This window comes from Ursus arctos, unplaced genomic scaffold, assembly GCF_023065955.2.
Source record: "Ursus arctos isolate Adak ecotype North America unplaced genomic scaffold, UrsArc2.0 scaffold_22, whole genome shotgun sequence".
NCBI lineage: Eukaryota > Metazoa > Chordata > Mammalia > Carnivora > Ursidae > Ursus > Ursus arctos.
In genome coordinates, this window is record NW_026622897.1 from 32924749 (window position 1) to 32944166 (window position 19418).

The following is a 19418-nucleotide window of genomic DNA, read 5'->3' on the forward strand; positions in this document are numbered from 1 at the left end:
GAGACTGTGAAATCTTTAGAGCTGAAAGAAACTCAAGGATTTTGCTACACTGTAAGGTGAAGGGCACCTAGAGAGAGCAAGCTGGGGACTCAGGACTAGTTGCTGGCTCTAAGACTCGAGTCAGGGCCCTGGCCGTCCACTGCCCCTGCAGTAGAGAAGGAGAAGCCGCGTAGAGCAGTGCGGGCAGCCAAGCCTTCAGTCTCCAGTGTCAGTGAGAGACCGAGGAGCTCTCTTTCTGGTGGTGGTAGCCCAGCTTATTTGGATGGAAGTTTGGCTGAGAGATCTTTCCAGATTCACAGGGCTGGGGGCAAAAATTAGAGTTGGGACCAACCAAGTTGGAAGGACCCGGGTCAAAACCCTAGGCTCGGAAGTCCATTACTGGGGAGTAAGGGATGGTGCTAAATTAGACCAGCCCTCCTGGGGACTAGAATCCTGGTTTGAATCATTTCACTGCACACTGAAGGAGGAGATAGGGGGATGGTTGGCACCTCTAACCTGCCTGCCAGCCAGCAGCAGAAATAAATCTTCTCTGGAGGCAGGTATCTTCATCCAGAGCCTCAAATTCTTGTCCAGTTTTTCACGTATAATTTCAGCAGTCAATAAAAAAATAACCGATGTACAAGAAAACCAAGTCTTCATTTGGGTGGTATTGTGTGTTGAATTGTATCCCCTAAAAGATGTATTGATGTCCTAATGCCTGTACCCTCGAATAGGACTTTTTGTGGAAATAGGGTTGTTGCAGGTGGAATTAGTTAAGGTGAGGTCCTAACCGGAGTGGGGCAGGAGGGTTCCTAATCCAATGTGACTGGTGTCTTCATAACAGAGGGGAACTTTGTTTGCAGACAGGGAGGAGATATGAGACACTGGGGACAAGACAGCGTGTGACACAGAGGCTCAAGCAGAACACCTGTCTACACTGTGCAGGAGGCTGGAAGGTCCTCTCCTCGAGGCACTGGTGGGAGCACAGATCTATCAACACCTTGATTTTAGACGTGCAGCCACCGAACTCAGAGGGAAAGCTTTGACTGATTATCACTGTATTGTGATAAAATACACACCACATAAAACTTACCTTCCTAGCCCTTCTCAGGTGTGCATTTGAGTGGCATTATGGACATTCACACCGTGTGCGACCACTGCCAAGATCGTCTGGCCTTTCTTGCCTTCCCAAATGGAAACTCTGTACCCATCAAACAATGACTCCCTGTGTTTTCCAGCACCCACTGTCCCGCTGTCTGTCTTCTGTCCGCCCTTCCAGGTCCCTCCTGTAGCTGCAGTCCTATGAGATGGGTCCTTTTACGTCTGGCTTATTTCACTCTGCATAATGTTTTCAGGTTTTGCTCACTTCGTCACATGACCAGAATTCCCTCCCATTTTAAGGCTGAGTCGTACTCCATCAGGTGTGTTGACCATGTTTTGTGTGTCCACGCATCCCTCCATGGGCCCCTGGGTGGCCTCTGCCTCATGGCTCTCACCATTAATGCTGCCACGAACATGGGTGGACGGGCGTCTGTGCTAGTCCCTGCTTGCAGGTCTCGTGACCCTGTCCCTGGACATGGGGCTGCCAGATTCCTTCTCAGCAGGGTTCTTCCTGATGGTTTGCTTTTTTGGCCTGTCTACCTTCAGTGGACTTGTGATTGCTGAGCTGGCCAGGGGCCCTCTCAGCAGCTGGAGCCGTGTCCGAGGCCCCAGAGCCCGATGGGGGGAGAGCGCATGGCCTCCTTCAGACTTCAGCTGGTCCTTGCCTGTGAAAAAGTGCGGGTTGAATTTGCATGGCTTCAGAAGTCTGCACGCTCACCCGGGGGTGGCTGCCAGGTGGTGAAACTCAGCTCGACACAGAAAGGGATTTTCTAGCACGAGAGCGTTCTGGGGGGCAGGGGGGCTTGGTTCAGGTTGGGCATGAAGGTGTGTGTCTTCTCCCCATCGCTTTATTCCTTACCCTGGCTGTGCTTCCTTTGTGCAAAAGCCCGGCTCCCCAGCTCTTCTGGACACCTGGCTGGGTCCTCCCCACCTCCTCCACATTGCTGTCATGCTCCCAGTCAGCCCTCATTCATTCATGACTGCGGGGACAGCTCACAGACGTTTCCATCCCACGAGAACTCTGTCCTCCTGGATGATGCATCCGACGCACCATCCTCTGTCTGCTCTCCGAGGACTTTGCCCCCCGCTCCATGTGTCCTCCACTCCCGTGGCCACCGCCCTCTGAGTTCGTCATTATCTGAAACTAAAGTAGGGCACCCCACTCCCCACCACCACCTCCTGCCCTCCGAGGCCTTCCCCACCACTTCCAGAGAAAATGGAAGCTCTGACGTGAGAGCAGCCCTAGCTTCCTGCTATCAGACTGCCAGATGTCGCCAGGGCAGCCCTAGCCTTTTCCTTCCCTTCTGAGAAATGGAAGAGGCCCCCCTCTCCTGACCAAGGGCCAGACCCCTGTGTTCTGGACCCCCCGCCCCCCAGGTTGCATGCACACATCCCCGTCTTTCTCCTTTGCGTCCTCAGCCTTCCCTTCCTGCGGGCTCTGTCCCCACGAACATTTTGGCACATCTGTCCACCAGAACGCTCTCCCCACGTCACTGGCAGCCCCTCTGTTGCTGCGTAAATGCTCTCCCCCTGGGGCTTAGCCACTTGACTTCTCTCAGCCGTCCAGTCCTGTGGTTCGTGCCCTCGTTCTGCAGAGGTGCTCTGGACTCTTGGGGCAGGGTCTCCTTGGCGACTCCTTCTCTTTTGCCCATCACTGAGAAGTTGGGGTTCGTCCAGGGCCCTGTCCTAGGTTGCCTCCCTTTCTCATGCTGCCCCTCTCCCTGGATCACCTCACCCTGTGTCTGTCTCGGCGTCCTCCCCTCTGCCATCAGCACCCGTGTCTTTGTCTGCAAGCCCTGTCCCTCCTGACCTCCAGATCGAACCCTCAGCTGCACTCTGAGCTCGTGCACCCAAAGACCTAGCATGTGCCTCCAGCACGTGTTTGAAGCCAGAGGCCATTTCCCTGCCTGGCCCCTCTGTGACTGCCACCATCTACCCTATTCCCTTAGCCAGACATCTGAGGGCTGTTTTGACGTTCTCTCCCCGCTCCGTCGTGTCAGCCACCCAGCCCAGCGGTTGTGCTTTCCCACGTGGCTCTTGTGTCCTTGGTCGCCCATCCTGCCCGTGGGGCAGCCAGCCACCATTTCTCTCTCCCGGACTCCTGCCGTGTGCTCTCCTGCTGCCCTCGCTCCTACTCCCCCTTTACCCCTTTCGGCATAATCGTACATCCTCCTTTTCTCACCTGTCGTTTCCCTAAACAAAACCCTCCAGTGTCCCTACACAATGTCTAGATTTCTTTTAGAAAACAAGCTATTTTGGCTACCAAGGTTCTCTCTCCCCGCTGGCCCCTGCGAATCCCCCCACCCCAGTCTCATTGCCAGGCCCGCCCCCACCACCCCTCAGCCCCAGGGACCCTGACTTCCTGTAGCTCACGTGTCTTGGCTGTTTCACACACACCTTCCTTTGAAAAACCCTCCTGTGACCCCGCCTCCCCTCTAATCTGGCTACCTCCTAATGTGCAGTTCTGGTCTTGGTTTAAATGTCCTGTCCACCTGGAAGCTTCCTCTGAACCTCTAGAATGAGGGTTATTGCCAAGTCAGATTGCAGTCAGGCTGGCAGGGTCAACACGAAGCCTCTGGACAGGAAACCTCACTAGCTGCCTACTGGCAGTCAGATCCCAAAAATGGGGTGCCAGCCGAGCAAAACATCAGCTGCACTGAACTCTGGTCTCTGTTGTGCGTTCCCAGAGCAGCCTGTGCTGTTCCCGGAGCAACCATGGGAGGTGGCAGTAACTTGCCTTAATTCTACGGAAGTGGTTCCTTATTTCTGAGCCCGCAGGTTCCCGGCAGGAAGAGCCTGTGCCCGTATCTCATGCGTCAGTGCACCCCTGGGACAGTGCATCACCCACGGGGGGTGCTTAGCACACAAATGTGGAGGTGGGGGGAATGAAGCGGTTCGTGTGTCCTGCCCAGAACCAGGCTTGTTCTCTAGGAGCATCCTGAGTCCAGGGTGAGGGCGTTAGAGACGCAGGGTTTATGTGAACGCTCCTCAACTCCGTTCTGACACCAGCCTTAAACCCAGGAGGCCCACACTCCCCCAAAGAAATGACTCACTGGAATATTTAAGTGCAGATCAGTGTGGAGTTTGTGGCCTTGATGTAATCAATACTGTGATTTCTCCCCAGCTACTTCTTCGATGTCTCCTTCCTCTTCCTCCACTTACTTGGGGTGGCCTCCGGTAGCTCTTAGAACGGTTTTTGTGGACACGTGTGTGCATTCAAGGGGACCGGCAGGTGGCGCTCTAGGACTCTTTGATACCGGGCCTTTTTTTTCCCCGAGTGTTCTGTTCTTTGTTCAAGTTCACAATGTAGGCAGCTCCTAGGCAAGATTTTTATTATCCGAAACAGGAAAGCGAGGTTTTGACTGAAAAAAGCCACAGAATAAGAAAATAAAATTAATAGAATGGACAGATCTTTATTTAAGTGATTCACAGAAAGCTAGTTTGGAGGGGACCTCTGCGACTCCCAGACCAGAGGTTTCCAAACCTTAGCGTTACCCCAGGGGGAAGGGGGGCTTGTGAAGATCCAGGATCCTGAGGGCCGGGAATCTGATTTTCTTCAGCTTCCCAGGAAGTGCTGGTTCGACTTGGGCCCCTGTGTGGGCACCACTCATCTAGACCTGTGCTTCGCTGATTTGGTGTGGACGTAAGTCCCCTGGAACCTCGTGGAGATGTCGCCTCGGCTTCAGTAGGTCTGATGGGGCCTGTGTCCTTCCCAGAAAGCGCCCAGGAGATGCTGAAGCTTCTGCTGTGTGGGCCACTCCTTGACAGCCAGGGGTCCCGAGCCGGGGATTGACAAGCTCTGGCGCACGTGCTCCAGCCAAATCCAGCCCCTCCGTCGCCTGTTTCTGCGAGTAGTTTCAGCGGCCCACAGCCGGGTCCATTCCTTTACACATTCCCTGCATCTGCTCTCACGTACGCACCAGGGGTCCTATGGCTCAGAGACATTGACTGTCTGGCCCTTTGCAGGAAAAAGTTTGCCCGCCCCCCGTGGAGTATTCTCAGGGCCTCGCAGATGATTCATTGAAAGGGAACTACCTGCGTCCTAGAACACTTGGTGCCATTGTCATACAGACCGGAACGTTTGTCCTTGCTTCCTCATGACTCGCTTCTAATTCGGCAGTCAGGAGCCTCTTTTTGCTTCCACACACAAGCGCTCTGCTTACCATCCTCTCTTCTGTAGGTCTCTCCTGTGCCAGGCCCCTCCCCGAATGTCACGAGTCATGAGGCCTGCTCCCTTGGGTGTGTTCCCTTGAGTGCGGAGTAGAATGGGGTACCTACCTTTCTTCTCTGTCCTCTGTAAGCTGCTCGTGTTTGCACTAGCCTGAGTAGCCCTTCACTCGAGACTTCCCAAACGTGGGATTATCTCTAAAGTGAGTTACTGTCTGAACAAGATGCGGCTGAGAGCAGACATCTTCCATGTGTCTTTTTGTATCACTTCCCCAGTGCAGTTTGTTCTTGGGTTACCTGCTTCCTACTTTCGGACTGTTACTTCCCATCTCTTCCAGCGGTCTTGGCTTTCTTGGCTATTCTTGGCTTTGGCCATCTCTGTGTGCTACAGAATCCTGAATTGTAAGGTTGGCCTGATTTTTCCCCTTTATACTCAGTCACCTACTGCACATCTCCACTAGGATTTGAGTTCTTGAGTTCGGGTATCTTACGTTCACAATTTCTCATCTTCCCGGGTCTGCCTCCCACCCCCTCTCCCTCTGCTTGGAATCCGTTCCTTCTTGTTTCTTTAGTTCAACTAATGGTACTACCACCCACACCCTTGCATAAGCTAGAAACCCAGAATTAGCCTCTGTTCTTCCCTTTTCCACCCGTCACTTCCAAGTGGGCACCACAGTGCTGCTCCTTGCTGTCTGTGGCTCTTACATCTGTCTCCCCTCTCCCCGCCGCTGCTGCCTCAGTCCAGCAGAGCATTCCCCGCTGCTCTGCCACCTTAACCTCCTGCCTTGTCTCTCTCCTCTCCAGTGGGTTCCCTTTTCCATGGCTGTAGTAATCTCAAATAAATTTTCATCACGCCTTGCACCAGTGGCTTCCCATTGCCTATGATGTGGGAAGCCGAGGGCTTCATAATTCAGTTCCTGCTTATGCTTCGTACGAGTTCCTAGGCTGCTGTAGCAAATTACCGCCCCCTCCATGGCTTGGCACAACAGAAATATATTTGCTCATATTTCTGGAGGCCAGGAGTTGGAAATGTAGGTGTCAGCACGGTGGGTTCCTTCTTGGGGGCTCAGAGCGGGAACTGTGTGCTTCTCTTCTTGTTTCTGGTGGTGGCTAGCAGGCTCTGGTGTATTTCCAAATGAGGTCGTGTTCTGAGGTTCTGGGTGTGAGTTTTGGTGGGGGGGACACTATTCAACCTAGTCCATCCTTCCAGCCTCAGCTCTCACTACATCCTCACTGTGGGCTCTCTCGTTTGCTTTGGTGCCCTGGACGGGTAGGAATTCAGTGGGCAGAAAAGGATAATTCCATGCAGAGGAAAGAGTGTGTCCAAAGGGCCACAGAAAAGGGGAAATTTGAGTGGAGTTTTAATGCACGAAGGGCATTTTTGTTCTTGTTGCCTCACTGTACTTGAAGACCTGGTTCAGATGTCACCTCTTTTGTAAAGCCTTCCCTGACCTTCCCAAGGACATTTCTTGTTGCTCAGAACTTAAGTACCTACATGTTTAGTGGCCATCACTTTTTTTTTTTTAAGGTTTTATTTATTTATTTGACAGAGATAGAGACAGCCAGCGATAGAGGGAACACAAGCAGGGGGAGTGGGAGAGGAAGAAGCAGGCTCATAGCGGAGGAGCCTGATGTGGGACTTGATCCCAGAACGCTGGTATCACGCCCTGAGCCGAAGGCAGACACTTAATGACTGCGCCACCCAGGAGCCCCTAGTGGCCATCACTTTTATGTTTTGATTGTTTAATTATTAGCTGGTATTCCCAGCCAGCCCTTCTTCCAGCCCAGAAGGGTTTTTTGTTTGTTTGTTTCTAAGCTTTTATTTTTTTTAAGATTTTATTTATTTATTTGACAGAGAGACAGCCAACAAGAGAGGGAATACAAGTAGGGGAGTGGGAGAGGAAGAAGCAGGCTCCCAGGGGTGCCTGGGTGGCTCAGTCATGAAGCGTCTGCCTTCGGCTCAGGGCGTGATCCCGACATTCTGGGATCGAGCCCCACATCAGGCTCCTCCGCTGGGAGCCTGCTTCTTCCTCTCCCACTCCCACTCCCCCTGCTTGTGCTCCCTCTCTCGCTGGCTGTCTCTCCCTGTCAAATAAATAAATAAAATCTTTAAAAAAAAAAAAAAAGCAGGCTCCCAGCAGAGCAGGGAGCTCTACACGGGGCTCGATCCCAGAACCCTGGGATTACGCCCTCAGCCGAAGGCAGACCCTTAACGACTGAGCCAACCAGGCGCCCAAGATTTTATTTTTTTAAGTAATCTCCATACCCCACGTGGGGCTCAAACTCATAACCCTGAGATCTAGCGTTTCACACTCCACCATCTGAGCCAGCCAGGTGCCCCCAGCCCAGACGTTTTTGCACGGATTTACCCATCTGCGTTTAATCCCGTAGGCGGTGACCGCATAGGTTTCAGGGGAGGAGCTGTCCTAATTGGACGGGTCTTCACCTTCCACGAGGTAGAGGGGATTTGAATGTGGATGGAGGTTGTACCAGAGCACCTCCAGGCTTCCTTCCATCTGGATGTGCTAGTGTTCTAACTACAACCCCTTCCAGAAACAACACAAACTTTTAAGGCAAACAGACTGGAGATTGTGCTGCCTTTTGGTTCTACTTTGAGAAGCTTCGCTGTCACTGCAAGAGCTCAGTGCTGACGTGAAGCGCATGACAGAATTGTGCGGCTGTGGCTTTGAGAGATGCCGAGTGTCTCAGACCTCATTTGGAGCAGACAGAGCTTATGAACAAAGCCATTCCCATCCAGCAGATGCACTCCCAAAGCTCAGCAATTTCCCCATGTTCCTTCTGTGGACAAAAGGATTTTAAAGACTATAATTTAATGCTTTTTTGGATTCCTATTTCACTTGAATTGATTTTAATACCACCTTGTTACAGAGTCACTGAAAGTCACATTTTCATTTTTGATGAAAAAGAAATGAGGTTTAAGTGCGGAGAAAACCGAGAAATGGGGCATTCAATGGCATTCCTTGCAGAGGTGATCAAGGCATGAGGCTGTCAGAGGAGAAAGCAAACGCCCAATGCGTAATAGCTTTAAACACTCATTTTTTCCAATTACGATGAGCGATGCTGATCTATTCATTGGTACTAATTACTGCACCATGTTAGGCATGTTGGAAAAGGTGCCAGAGATGGTAAACAGTCACTTTTTAATCCAGAAGAACAGTCTGAGGTAAAATTCTATTAATTCAAATAGCTTGGAAACAAAAGTGACTTGTAACGATGTCCCACAGCCCCAAATTAGAAATAGTGTTCTCCCTGTAGTTTCCCAAGAAAACCCCTGGCTCTCTTGGTTCTGGAAGCAGCACAGACCCCGTCTCACACGGTTCCATTTTTGTGCTGACGATGCCCTTCAGAGCAGGTGTTTCTCACTGCAGCCGGCTGTGAATGACATCACCAGACTTCATCGGCTCACAGCCTGTCGTGTGCGTCGCGGTGCCGCAGGCCTCTGCCGATCGGCTTCGCGATTTTGAAAAAGCCCAACCCAGGACGGAGGCGGCGGCATCGGCAAGGGGGCCTTGCAGGGCTTTAGAGGCATGGGTGCTACTGCCCTCGTTGCCATGGGGCGGCAGTCCCGAACGTGGCCTCCACGATTGTGTCAGGGAGCCCGTGACCCGGGAGAGGAAAACACGTGACACCTTGATTTTTTTTTTTTTTTAAATGCATCTCTAAAATTTAGCATCGAAAAATACGTATCATGCAGGCAGCGATCCCTAATGAGGTAAGTGCTCTCTGTGATTTTGTCAGAGACCGTCACCACTTCAAAGTTGGTGTTAGGCCATGTGTCACATCCTAATAAATGTGTTAATAAGCACATATAAATTTGTTTTTTAATGTGATAACTATCAATTATCCACTTCTTTTGTGAACTTTTAGGTATTATTTTATACATTTAAAAATACTGTTCTTGGGGTGCCTGGCTGGCTCGGTGGAGCATGCAACTCTTGATCTCGGGGTTGTGAGTTCAAGCCCCACGTTGGCTGTGGAGATTACTTAGAAATAAAATCTTTAGAAAAAATATTATTCTTCATGAAAAACAAGGAAAGACCTGAGGAACTAGCACAGAACCAAGGAGATGAGGGAGACATGACAACTAAATCAACAGATAGACCGTGAATTGGGTCTTTGAGCAGAAAGAAGACAACAATGGGACCATTGGAGAAGTCCAAGTGAAAGTCTGAAATCGAGTTAATGATGGCTTCTTAGTCTTGACAAGTGGACCATGGAAATGTAAAGTGTTAACAGTGGGAACACCAGATGCGTGTCACTCAAGAACACTCTGTACTGTCTTTGCAACTTTTCTGTACATCTGACTGGATGGTGAGAGGCCCAGTGTTGGGTCTGCTGCCTGCTCCCAGAGATGTGTGGGGTGGGAGTTCTGTGCCCTCGCAAGGCCATCACTGCTACAACTCTGAGGAAATGGGAGGGACCAATCCAAAGACAGGGAGAAGTTTTCCAGAGAAGTAAAATAAGTTGCAGTGTATTATGGTGGGAAAGATGCAGCTCTGGGTTCAGAGAGGGCAGGCTTCATATTGGACCCTGGCTCCAGCTTTGTGCTCTGTGGCCAGGAACTGTTCTGGGCTTCCTCTTCCCCTTTGTGAAGGGAAGCCATTAATAAAGGCCTTAGCAGGGTCGTTGTGAGGACTAAAGATGTAATATGTCCACGGAGGTCGTCCTTCTGTTGGTTTTAGCTGGTGCGCTGTTGTGCATACACGCCAGGCACCACGCTAAACATTTGCACAAGTTATCTAACTTAATTTTCATGACATGTGTATTACACAACCATGTCATCATTCGGGAACCTGAGAGTCAGAGGCTCAGTGACCTCAGCACCCAACGACACAGACAAACTTAAATTCAGGTCCGTGCTAACGGTAGTTCGTAGTTTGCCTTTACCTTCTCTTAAGGCTTAGCCCCGACGGCCCAGTGGCCCTGGTTACTGGGCGCTCTTTGCCTTCCCTGGCCCCGGAATCCCCTCGTGTTTGTTCAGCTGCTCCCCGCGGGGATGTGGCCCACGGTGCTTGGCTTGTCCGCGCCCGAGATTGCTCAGCTGAACGCTGAGGGTGTTGGGCAGTCCCTGGTCTGTCCCGGCGTGGAAGGCCCGTTCTGCATTCCGTGAATTTTAACTGCTTACTGCCAGCTGTTTGATGGCATGATTACTGTGTCCCTGAAGCCACAGTTTTTCTCATTTGTTTTGGGCAAAGTTGGCATTTCTGTGTCATTTTCCCAGATTGGAGAGAGAGGGGAAAAGACAAGAGTTCTAAGATTAGTGACCTTTTAAAACCATGGCAAAGAAAATCAAAGCACCCCGAAACCAGCAGAGGCCACTATGACATGTACCTGTTCCTTAATTGGGATTTTATTAAAGGATTACTCTAAAGGACATGGAAGTAACTTTATTTTTTTGTTTCCTTCCGTGATTAGGGAGGAGACACCGTGTGTCAGTCACCGTGTAGTTGCCAGTTACTTCAAATTAAAGTCTATTGAAGGGGGATTAAAAAAAAAAAAAGGTAGTGATGTTACGTACCAGGGCAGATGAATTTAACCTTAAAATGTTACGAGGTAACGAGCCTGATTTCTGAACTTGACGTGGGCATGCATGTTTGTCTCGAAATGAGAACACGGAGAGGAGCACTTGTCCACTCGGGCTACTGGGTCTGTGGGCCCCTGACCGGCTCTCTTGTTTTTCAGTTTTTCCCCTACATCCTGCTGCTGGCGGCCGTCCTCCTGTACCTGCCCTCCCTGTTCTGGCGTTTTGCAGCTGCTCCTCATCTTTGCTCAGACTTGAAGTTTATCATGGAAGAGCTTGACAAAGTTTACAACCGCGCAATTCAAGCCGCAAAGAGCGTGTGTGATCAGGACCTGAGGGATGGTGCCAGCCCAGTTCCGAGCCCTCATGAGAACATGGGACAGAGGTAACTTGGCCCCCAGCAGGGATCTTGGCGGGTTTTGGGGTGTGGTCTCAGCCCTCCTCCTACCCATCTGGCCCTAGGGTGCCCACTGTAGTAGATGGGGAGGGGGCTGTCATCCACCTGCCCGCCCCACCATCTGTCCTCACATCCAGACGCTTTCCCTTGTTGAGAGGAAAGCCACTGTCTCGTGTTCTGAAAGGCAGGTGTGGCTGCGGTAACAGGTAAGGGCTCCAGCCACGTGCTGGCTTGGAGCTACTCCATAATGGAGAAGCACAGAGGATGATGGGGCCGCTGAGCTTGGAGAACCGGTGAGAGAGAAGTGGGGAACAAGTAGGCAGCACCTTGTCTTTTCACATTCTTCCTCTGGTTCCTCTTATCAACAAGGGTCATCATATTAATAGCTCTCATTTGTAAAATACTTAATGTACCCAGAGAAAACACAATCTCAGAGATATATTATCTCAGCCCTCAGAATGACATTACAACTAACTGCATTTATTGACTGCCTCCCTCTTCCCCAGATAAAAACACTGACCTCCAGCTATCAGTGGGAGAGCTGGGACCCCACCCAGGCCTGTGGGGCGGAAGCCTGAGCCCTGTACCCATGGAGCGGTCTGCCTCCCGGCCCTTGCCTGGAGGAGGCGCTTGCGTTCTAGTTGGGCCAGAAAGTCTGCTTTATTCTGCACCCCTGAGAAAATTGCACGTTTAAAACAGTAGAATAAGAACGGTCCACGTGTAGCATGTACTAGGAGCCAGGCAGTCTAAGAATTCGCAAATAGGACTCCTTTAACTAACCAGACCTTTAAAATACTAGGGGAGAGTGTCGTCTTCTTTTCTCACCGCTTTTATGCCCTGAAACGCCAGTGAAGTTCAAGGTAAAGCAGGGAGGGAGGAGAGGTGTTGGAGGTTTTTAGCCTGATGCCGTTCTGTGCGTTTACGTCTCTGATATCTGATCTTCGTAAGGGTTTCACGTGTTCTTTTGCTCCTTTGCGGTGGTTGTCCGTAGTCTGTGGGAGATCCCCGACAGCCACTTCAAGTACCCGATTGTGGAGCAGTACTTGAAGACAAAGAAGAGCTGTAGGAACTTAGTCCTCAAGTACGTCAGCTGCAGGCTGCTGACGCTCGGCATCGTGCTGTCCGCCTGCGCCTACCTGGGCTATTACTTCAGCCTCTCGTCGCTGTCCGACGAGTTTGTCTGCAGCATCAAGTCCGGGATCCTGAGAAACGACAGCAGCATCCCCGATCGCTTCCAGTGCAAGCTCATCGCCGTCGGCGTCTTCCAGTTGCTCAGCCTCATCAACCTCGTGGTCTATGTGCTGCTGGTCCCCGTGGTCATCTACACGCTCTTCGTCCCGTTCCGACAGAGGACGGACGTCCTCCGGGTGTATGAGATCCTGCCCACTTTCGACGTCCTGCATTTCAAGTCGGAGGCGTACAACGACCTGAGCCTCTACAACCTCTTCCTGGAGGAGAATATAAGTGAGCTCAAGTCCTACAGGTGTCTGAAGGTACTGGAGAACATTAAAAGCAGTGGCCAGGGCATCGACCCAGTGCTCCTCCTGAGTCACCTTGGCATGATCAAGATGGACGTCACGGACGGCAAGAGACCGGAGCCTGTGGAAATGACGACCGAGGAGCCGGGGGACCCGATGACGGAACTCAAAGGTAGGGTGAGCTCTCAGGGCAGAGGCTGAGGAGGCCCACGGGGCACCTTTGTGGCCGTTCTCCACCAACGAGCGACAGTCTTGCCCCCGCCCCTTATCACGAAACCATTTTCCTGTGTGGTCTTGGGTGAAACCCCTCAGTCCTGGGAGACAGAGGGCAAGAATTGGTGCTGCCCCAGATCGCCAAAGGACAGTGTGCTTTCTCCAGACTGTCCTCTCTTCCTCTCACAGCCTCTTCCCCAGGCATCCCTCCTTGCTGTCGTTCTCGCGTATGCCTGTCTTATTCTGTTCGCTTTGTCGCCGAACCTCTGGGCCTCTTGCCCGTTGTTCACCATCTCTTTCAAGAGACGAGTTCGTTGATTTAATTGTAGCCCTGACCTAACTTCCCTGTGCCCTGAAATGTGGGCTAAGAAGCAAAACCTGGTAAGGCGAAGAACACGAGATTGATAGAAGAGAAGGTAATTCCTGCTGTCAGTTCCTGCTGTGTGACTTTTGTCATAAATATTTGTTTTCCATTTTGACAGATTTGAATGTACCCAGTGAAATTAAAGTAAATAATGGAGAGACGAATGCTCGACAGAGACTTCTGGATTCTTCCTGCTGATGATTTTTTCCCCTTGAACCTGAGATCCGTGACTTCTGTGACAGGAGATTTGTATCGGCGGAAGCACTCTGTCAGGCTCCCAGCTGGTCCGCAGCAGGTGGTTCTTGGTAGAGCTGCTGAGTGTGCCTTATTGAGTCCCCAGTGAAAATGACGGTCCACAGAACGTTGTAGGAGAATGGTTCACGAACTGCCGAGGAGAAGCCCTACGGAGATGTGTAAACCCCAGCAAGTGTACATGTGTGAGTCCTCTCACATGGAAAGTGGGAAGGCTCATCAAAGAGTCGGGCCCCATTCGTACCTCAAAGAAACACCTTTCTGTAGAGATGCTGCCGTGAGACTCGGAGGGACCAGCAAGGACTTCAGGAGGCTTTTTGTGTTTGTTGTATGAAATAATAATAAACGTGTCGGGATACAGTTGGAATATGAATCTCCTATGTGCCCTTAATGACTGTTGCACAAGAAAAACATTCCCTGGCCAGCTGCGGACCTGCTGATGGCGGCGTCCTCCACTGGGGACAGTGCCGCAGTGGGCTCGTGTCCACCCAGGCTCTGCGCACACTGCTGCTCGTCAGCCCCGGTGAACCGAAACCGCCCACCGCTGTTCGCTGCGTTCCGCTCTGGAGGGCTCGGGCCTCCACACCGCTCCGCCTGGAAACGTGCTGAACAAGGCAGAGCCCCGGGGATATTTAACTGTGACTTCTGTTCTGAGAAGAAGGTTTCTCAGCATAGTGGGGAAATCTGGACATACAGAACAGGTTGTTTCCGTTTTCCGAGGGGTTCTGTGCGGTTCATTCCTCTGTTATCAAAAGTCTCGAAACAGGATGGTTTAAACAAATGAACAGAACACAAAATGCTTTAAAAAAAAAAAAGGGACATTTTGCTTATGATCAGAACGTATAAATGACATCTGCCATATGGTGTGCTTGGACCCAGACCAGCTTAGCGGTTCATTTTATTTATATTTAAGCACATCTTTTAAAAATTCACTTTAATTTAGAATCCTGTGATGTCGGAACTGAGGCCATTTGGGAAGGATGTTCTAGCGTTGATGGAGAATTATAGAAGAAATGTTACAGACGGATATGTAACACCCAGGCATTATTTCATAAACACTGAAGGCCAGTTCAGAGTATGTAAAAACGTTTCCCAGTTCTAACCATGTAAATAGGTCCAAACTATGTTTACATTTTATACAAAATCCTTTAAAATTCTGTCTGTGGATCTCCGTATTTTTGTTCTTAGGAAGGTAACACATTATACTAAAGTAAGTAATCCTCAGGCACCTCAAAGGGTACGTCTGGCTCCTTGGGAGAGTTGTTTACCTAATCAAATTGCTGTTTGAAAAACAAAGTTAAATAAGCTGCTCAGAATATTCTGAGAATATTCTCTCTTTTCAGAATATTCACAGGATCAGACTTTAGTTGCGCTTCTGTGGTGGGTTCTGAGATGGAAAGCTAATGATAAGTCTTAAGGATGCAATCAGTGCTTTAAATTACTCTTATTACATGATATTTATTACCGTTGAATTAGTGTGACTTTGAAATGGCAGGAACCCAGATACTCCATTTTCCTTCATTTTTATATCGCCGTATCCAAGCGTTCCATCAAGCTCTCCACACTGCTTTCTTTTTACAATTTGAAAAGGTTTCTGAGAGCTATTTTTCTAGGATATTCTTTTTCTCCCCTAAAACTTCATCTTCTCTGTAGGCGGCCCCTAATTTGTACTTTGAAGTGGTAAAATAGATCCATTTTTTTAGGAAGCCAGCAACTCCGCAAGCCCTGCCACTCGTAACCCTTCCATCGGAGTTGGTGTAGTTGGAGTCCTTGACCTCTCTTCCTCTCCCTGTGGCTGCATGCTGAGCTCCAGTAGGTTCTGGCATGTCCCAGGCTCGTCATGCCCATCACTGACTCGTGGACATGATGAATAAGGCCGGTTCCCATCTTTGAGGAATTTAGAGCCTAGTCAAAGGCAGCAAAGGCAGAGGCAGGTACAAAGAAGAGCAGCCACAATAAAGGCCCTTCTAGAAAACTCCCAGCACCTGCTGTGTTCCCAGGAGACGCCATCCTGTTTTCCCATCTCCCAGAGCTTCTGTAGCTGGTGGTCTCGAGTCTAGTTGTAGTTTTTCCCAGAGGCTCTTTACCACCAGTCCTCCAGTGTGAAGCCGAGACAAAACGGTAACAGTGGTTTGGAACAGGAAAGAGTGCCACTGGCCTTCTGCACCTTACCTTGCAGGGGAGGGGCAGGGCGAGCCCGCGGCGGCCGCGGCATCGCCCCTGAGTGACTGTCTGGAGCGAAGAGGCTGCGGTGGATGCCCGGCCCTGCGTTCCGGCGTGGGAGAAAGCGTTACCAGGAAAGTGAACTCCTCCATCCCCTGGGAGTTGCTGGCTTCAAGGACTACTTTTGAGGGCTCCATTTCCTGAGGGTACAGAGTCATTCATTGCTTCTACACAGGGACAGGCAGACCCTGACTGAGTGCCCCCAGGCTGCTGACCTTGTTTCCTGCCGCCTCTCCGGAAGACCCCCAGCTGGGACTGGAACCCATCACTCCGAGAGCAGTGGCCAGCGACCTGTTCGCTTTTACCACAGGACAGGCAGAGACTTCCAGTGTAGACATTCTTAAAACTTTCGGGAAGTTACAAACCCTTTCCTATGATGCACACACAGCATGGACGCACCTGCCGGGCCATCCTCGTGCGCGCACCCGGGGCTGGAGACCAGGCTGCCCGGCACACAGCGGAGGCGCCTCGGCCCTCGCAGAAAGCCGCTTCCAGCAATGTCTCTACTCGGTGTTCATGTGGTCAAATCGTGTTTGCACACTTTAGAGTGTGCTGTACCTTCTGAGGAGTGGATCCCCTTGCTCAGAGTCTGGCAGAACAAGCCAGTTAAGAGAGCGGGTGGGTGGCAGGAGCCGGGAGCCATCGGGCTGCTGCCGCTGACCCGTTCAGCCTCTCCAGCGTGTGGAGACAGTGAGTGTGACACTTGTACAGTGCTTTGTCCTACTTTGTGGCTGTGCTGTGAAAATGCTAGAAACTTCCAGCTGGGTGGCAGGCCTTGTTGCATGTTCCTGTTTCTTTCGTAGATGCTGAGCCTCGGTGCTCTCCAAGAGGGAGCCACGGTGGGCCAGCAGGGCACTGCGGGCCTCGTTCCTGTGAGAGCCCCACTCCCACGGGCGGACTGTTGCACACTCTTTAAAATGTGTTCGCATTGGTTTATTTTGCTTGTTGTGAGTCCCGGCTCAAGAGACTGTCTACAAGGATGGGAGTTGTTAATCTGCTGTATTGTACGCTAAACCAGCGACTGGCGGGTGATAGGCGTTCTGTAAACATTTGCTGAATAGCCGAACACACGGTTAGGAGAAGGCTAGTTTGTGATTGATTTGCAAAGGCACACGGTCCTCTGCAGGAGAGGGGAGGGGACACTCCCTCGGCCTCTTGGTGGAGAGAGGAATATTTGTGTGAACGAGTAGGTCTCCACAAGTATGACCGTTCTTAGCTGCTTCCAGTGGCCACTCTCCAAGTTCAGTACAAGTTCAGTGTTGCCTGCAATGATTCGAGAAATTGGAGTTTTGAAGCTCCTGACCTCAGTCATTTCCCAGAACAACCTCTTGAAAAGGAACATTGATTGAAATGTGCACTTAGCACTGATTGGGGTTTTCATAGGAGGGCATGGAAATGAAATGGTCCCTTGGGGCTGTCATTGGCCAGGGACCGTGTTTTTCACACGTGATGTGAAACCTGGAGAAAGGGTTGGCAAAGATGATATTGTGTCATTTGTGGAACGTGATAGGTGTTAATTCACCATTGGTTTGTTCGGCCTGCTTGAAATGAAACGTAGTGTTTGGGGTTCTCTTCTTAGCCATAAAAATACTTGGTCACTTAAAGCATGCGGTTTGATCAGTGATTGTCAAGTTCTCGTCTCACTCATGCCACGAGTGCTCTCCCCTGCCCACCAGCGGAGGAAGATCCTTATAGAATTTGACGATGTCACAAGTGTTCCCTACAAAAGCTGACGCCATCCGTTCCTCTTTATCAAGTTGGCTTCTTAAAAGCACCATAATGACAGTCTAATGGAGTTCTGTGAAGTGGTGCTCTAGACGTACTTTAAATTATTTTTAATGACTAAAGATCTTCAAAACTTTTAAAGAAAAACACACGTGTTCTTTTCTGCTGTGTCATTTGGTAAGAACAATCGCTTTCTATGCCATGGAGATCAAATCCTTAAGAAAAGCACAAGACTCTTGAAAGCTCTGTGGTTTGGTGGACATTTTAGATTTCCACCTAAGTCACCTGGAAGGTCAAGCCGACTTCCCTTTAAGGAGGGAGCAGAGGCTGGAAAGCAAGGCTGCCCGTGTCTGTAGAGAAAGTGGAAACAATGTTTTGGTCCTGTACTGTGTGTCCACCTCAATAAAACCTCCCCCAGTAATGAAAAATGTGTCTTTTAGTATTTCTTGCCTTCTCTTCAGGGAAGATGTCACGGAAGATGAGTCCTGAAATGTCATGAGGCTCAAGGCTCCTTCCTCTCTGCTGGATACATAAAAATTCAGTAGGCATCATGGTGCATCATGGTACTTACCAGCATCCAGCTGGCGGTAACCAAAGGAAGAAAGTCCTTGATGAAGGGCCCACAGCTTCTGTAATTTCCAGAGCTGAAATCGCATGCTTTCTGATTGGGGATTGTGTGCGCGAGCTGGGCAAGGAAGGAACGGAGACAATATGGCATTAAGTACGGGTTGGCCTGCCCCCCTCTCTCAAGAGGGGGACGCCCTTCTACACGGTCACTTAAGACAGCTTACTGCCGTAGGTAATAAATCAGGGCCTTCCAGAGAGCTAGTACGGCGCCTGGCCTAAAGTAATCCGTCAACGCCGGCTGCAGCCCTCCTTGCCTCCTCCTGCTCCCTATTTCCGAGGGCGGCACCCCAAGGAGCCTTGGAAGTTGCACTCAGTGTCCATCATTCCAGAACAAATCACCACAACTGTAACACCTTAAAGCAACACACCTTCATCATCTCCTGGTGTTCTGGGTCAGGGGTCTGGACGTGGCTGAGCGGCGGCCTCTGCTCAGGATCTGACAAGGCTGCAGCCAAGGTGTAGACAGGCTGCATGCTCCTCCGGAGGCTCAGCTGGGGAAGGAGCCACTCCCAAGCCCCCTCGGGTTGCTGGCAGAATTGATTTCCTTCTGTTCTGCTTCTTACCGGTGTTGGCAAGAGACCACCCACAGTTCCCTGCCACACTCTCCAACGTGACTGCTGGTGCCATCAAGCCCAGAAGAGTTGTGTCTCACCTCAGGGAGGGCCCAGCCCTTCTTTTACGAGTTTATACCTGCTTAAATCATGCCACTCATGATATCCTCCCTTTTGATGAAATCAGCTGCTTCGGGAGCTTAAGTGCATCTGTGGGATCACTTCAGCTTTGCCATACCCTATCACCCAGAGGCAAGTCACAGGTCCCACCCACACTCGGGGAGGAAATGATGCAGGGGCCACCCAAGGAAGTTATCCTAAATCCCCGCCTCTCTTCTGAGTTCATAGTATAACCTCCTCAACATCCTTCTGAGGCCTTGCTCCATTCCCAATCCCATCTTACAGGCTCTGGTCACTTCTTTCCTGAATTCCTCTTACAGTGTTACCATATCTCACCGTCTTCCACCATCATGCCAGCCCTCCCTACCTCACCCCCACCATTTTAAAGCCCTCTTTAAAATGCATTGCATTAACCCATGAGCGTGACTCTTCATGGATTTAGGCATAAAGAACAGACCTGTGGTTTCTGCTACAAAAGGCCCTACCTCCTGCCCACTCCAGGCTCATCCCAGGCCCCCTGCCTCCTGTCTCAGATGCAGCCCCATGCACTGCTCCTTAATGGCTTTTCTCCTCTCTCAGGCCCTCTTCCCTATCCCCACCCCCTCTTACCTTCTGTTCAAAAGTCAGCTCTGTGTTGCTGGGAATGTAAAATCATGCAGCCACTATGGAAAATGGTGTG

At 50.8% G+C, this 19418-nt stretch overlaps 1 protein-coding gene across 1 annotated transcript in view; it reads left to right on the forward strand.

The window, feature by feature from the left end:
* PANX1 (pannexin 1) overlaps positions 1-17869 on the forward strand; it is a 45224-nt gene extending 27355 nt beyond the window's left edge. The window contains exons 3-5 of the mRNA XM_026505336.3: positions 10951-11174; positions 12178-12836; positions 13360-17869. Coding sequence (XP_026361121.1) covers positions 10951-11174; positions 12178-12836; positions 13360-13439 — 963 coding nt within the window. The 3' untranslated portion in view covers positions 13440-17869. The remainder of the gene's footprint in view (positions 1-10950; positions 11175-12177; positions 12837-13359) is intronic.
* The last annotated feature ends 1549 nt before the right edge of the window (positions 17870-19418 follow it).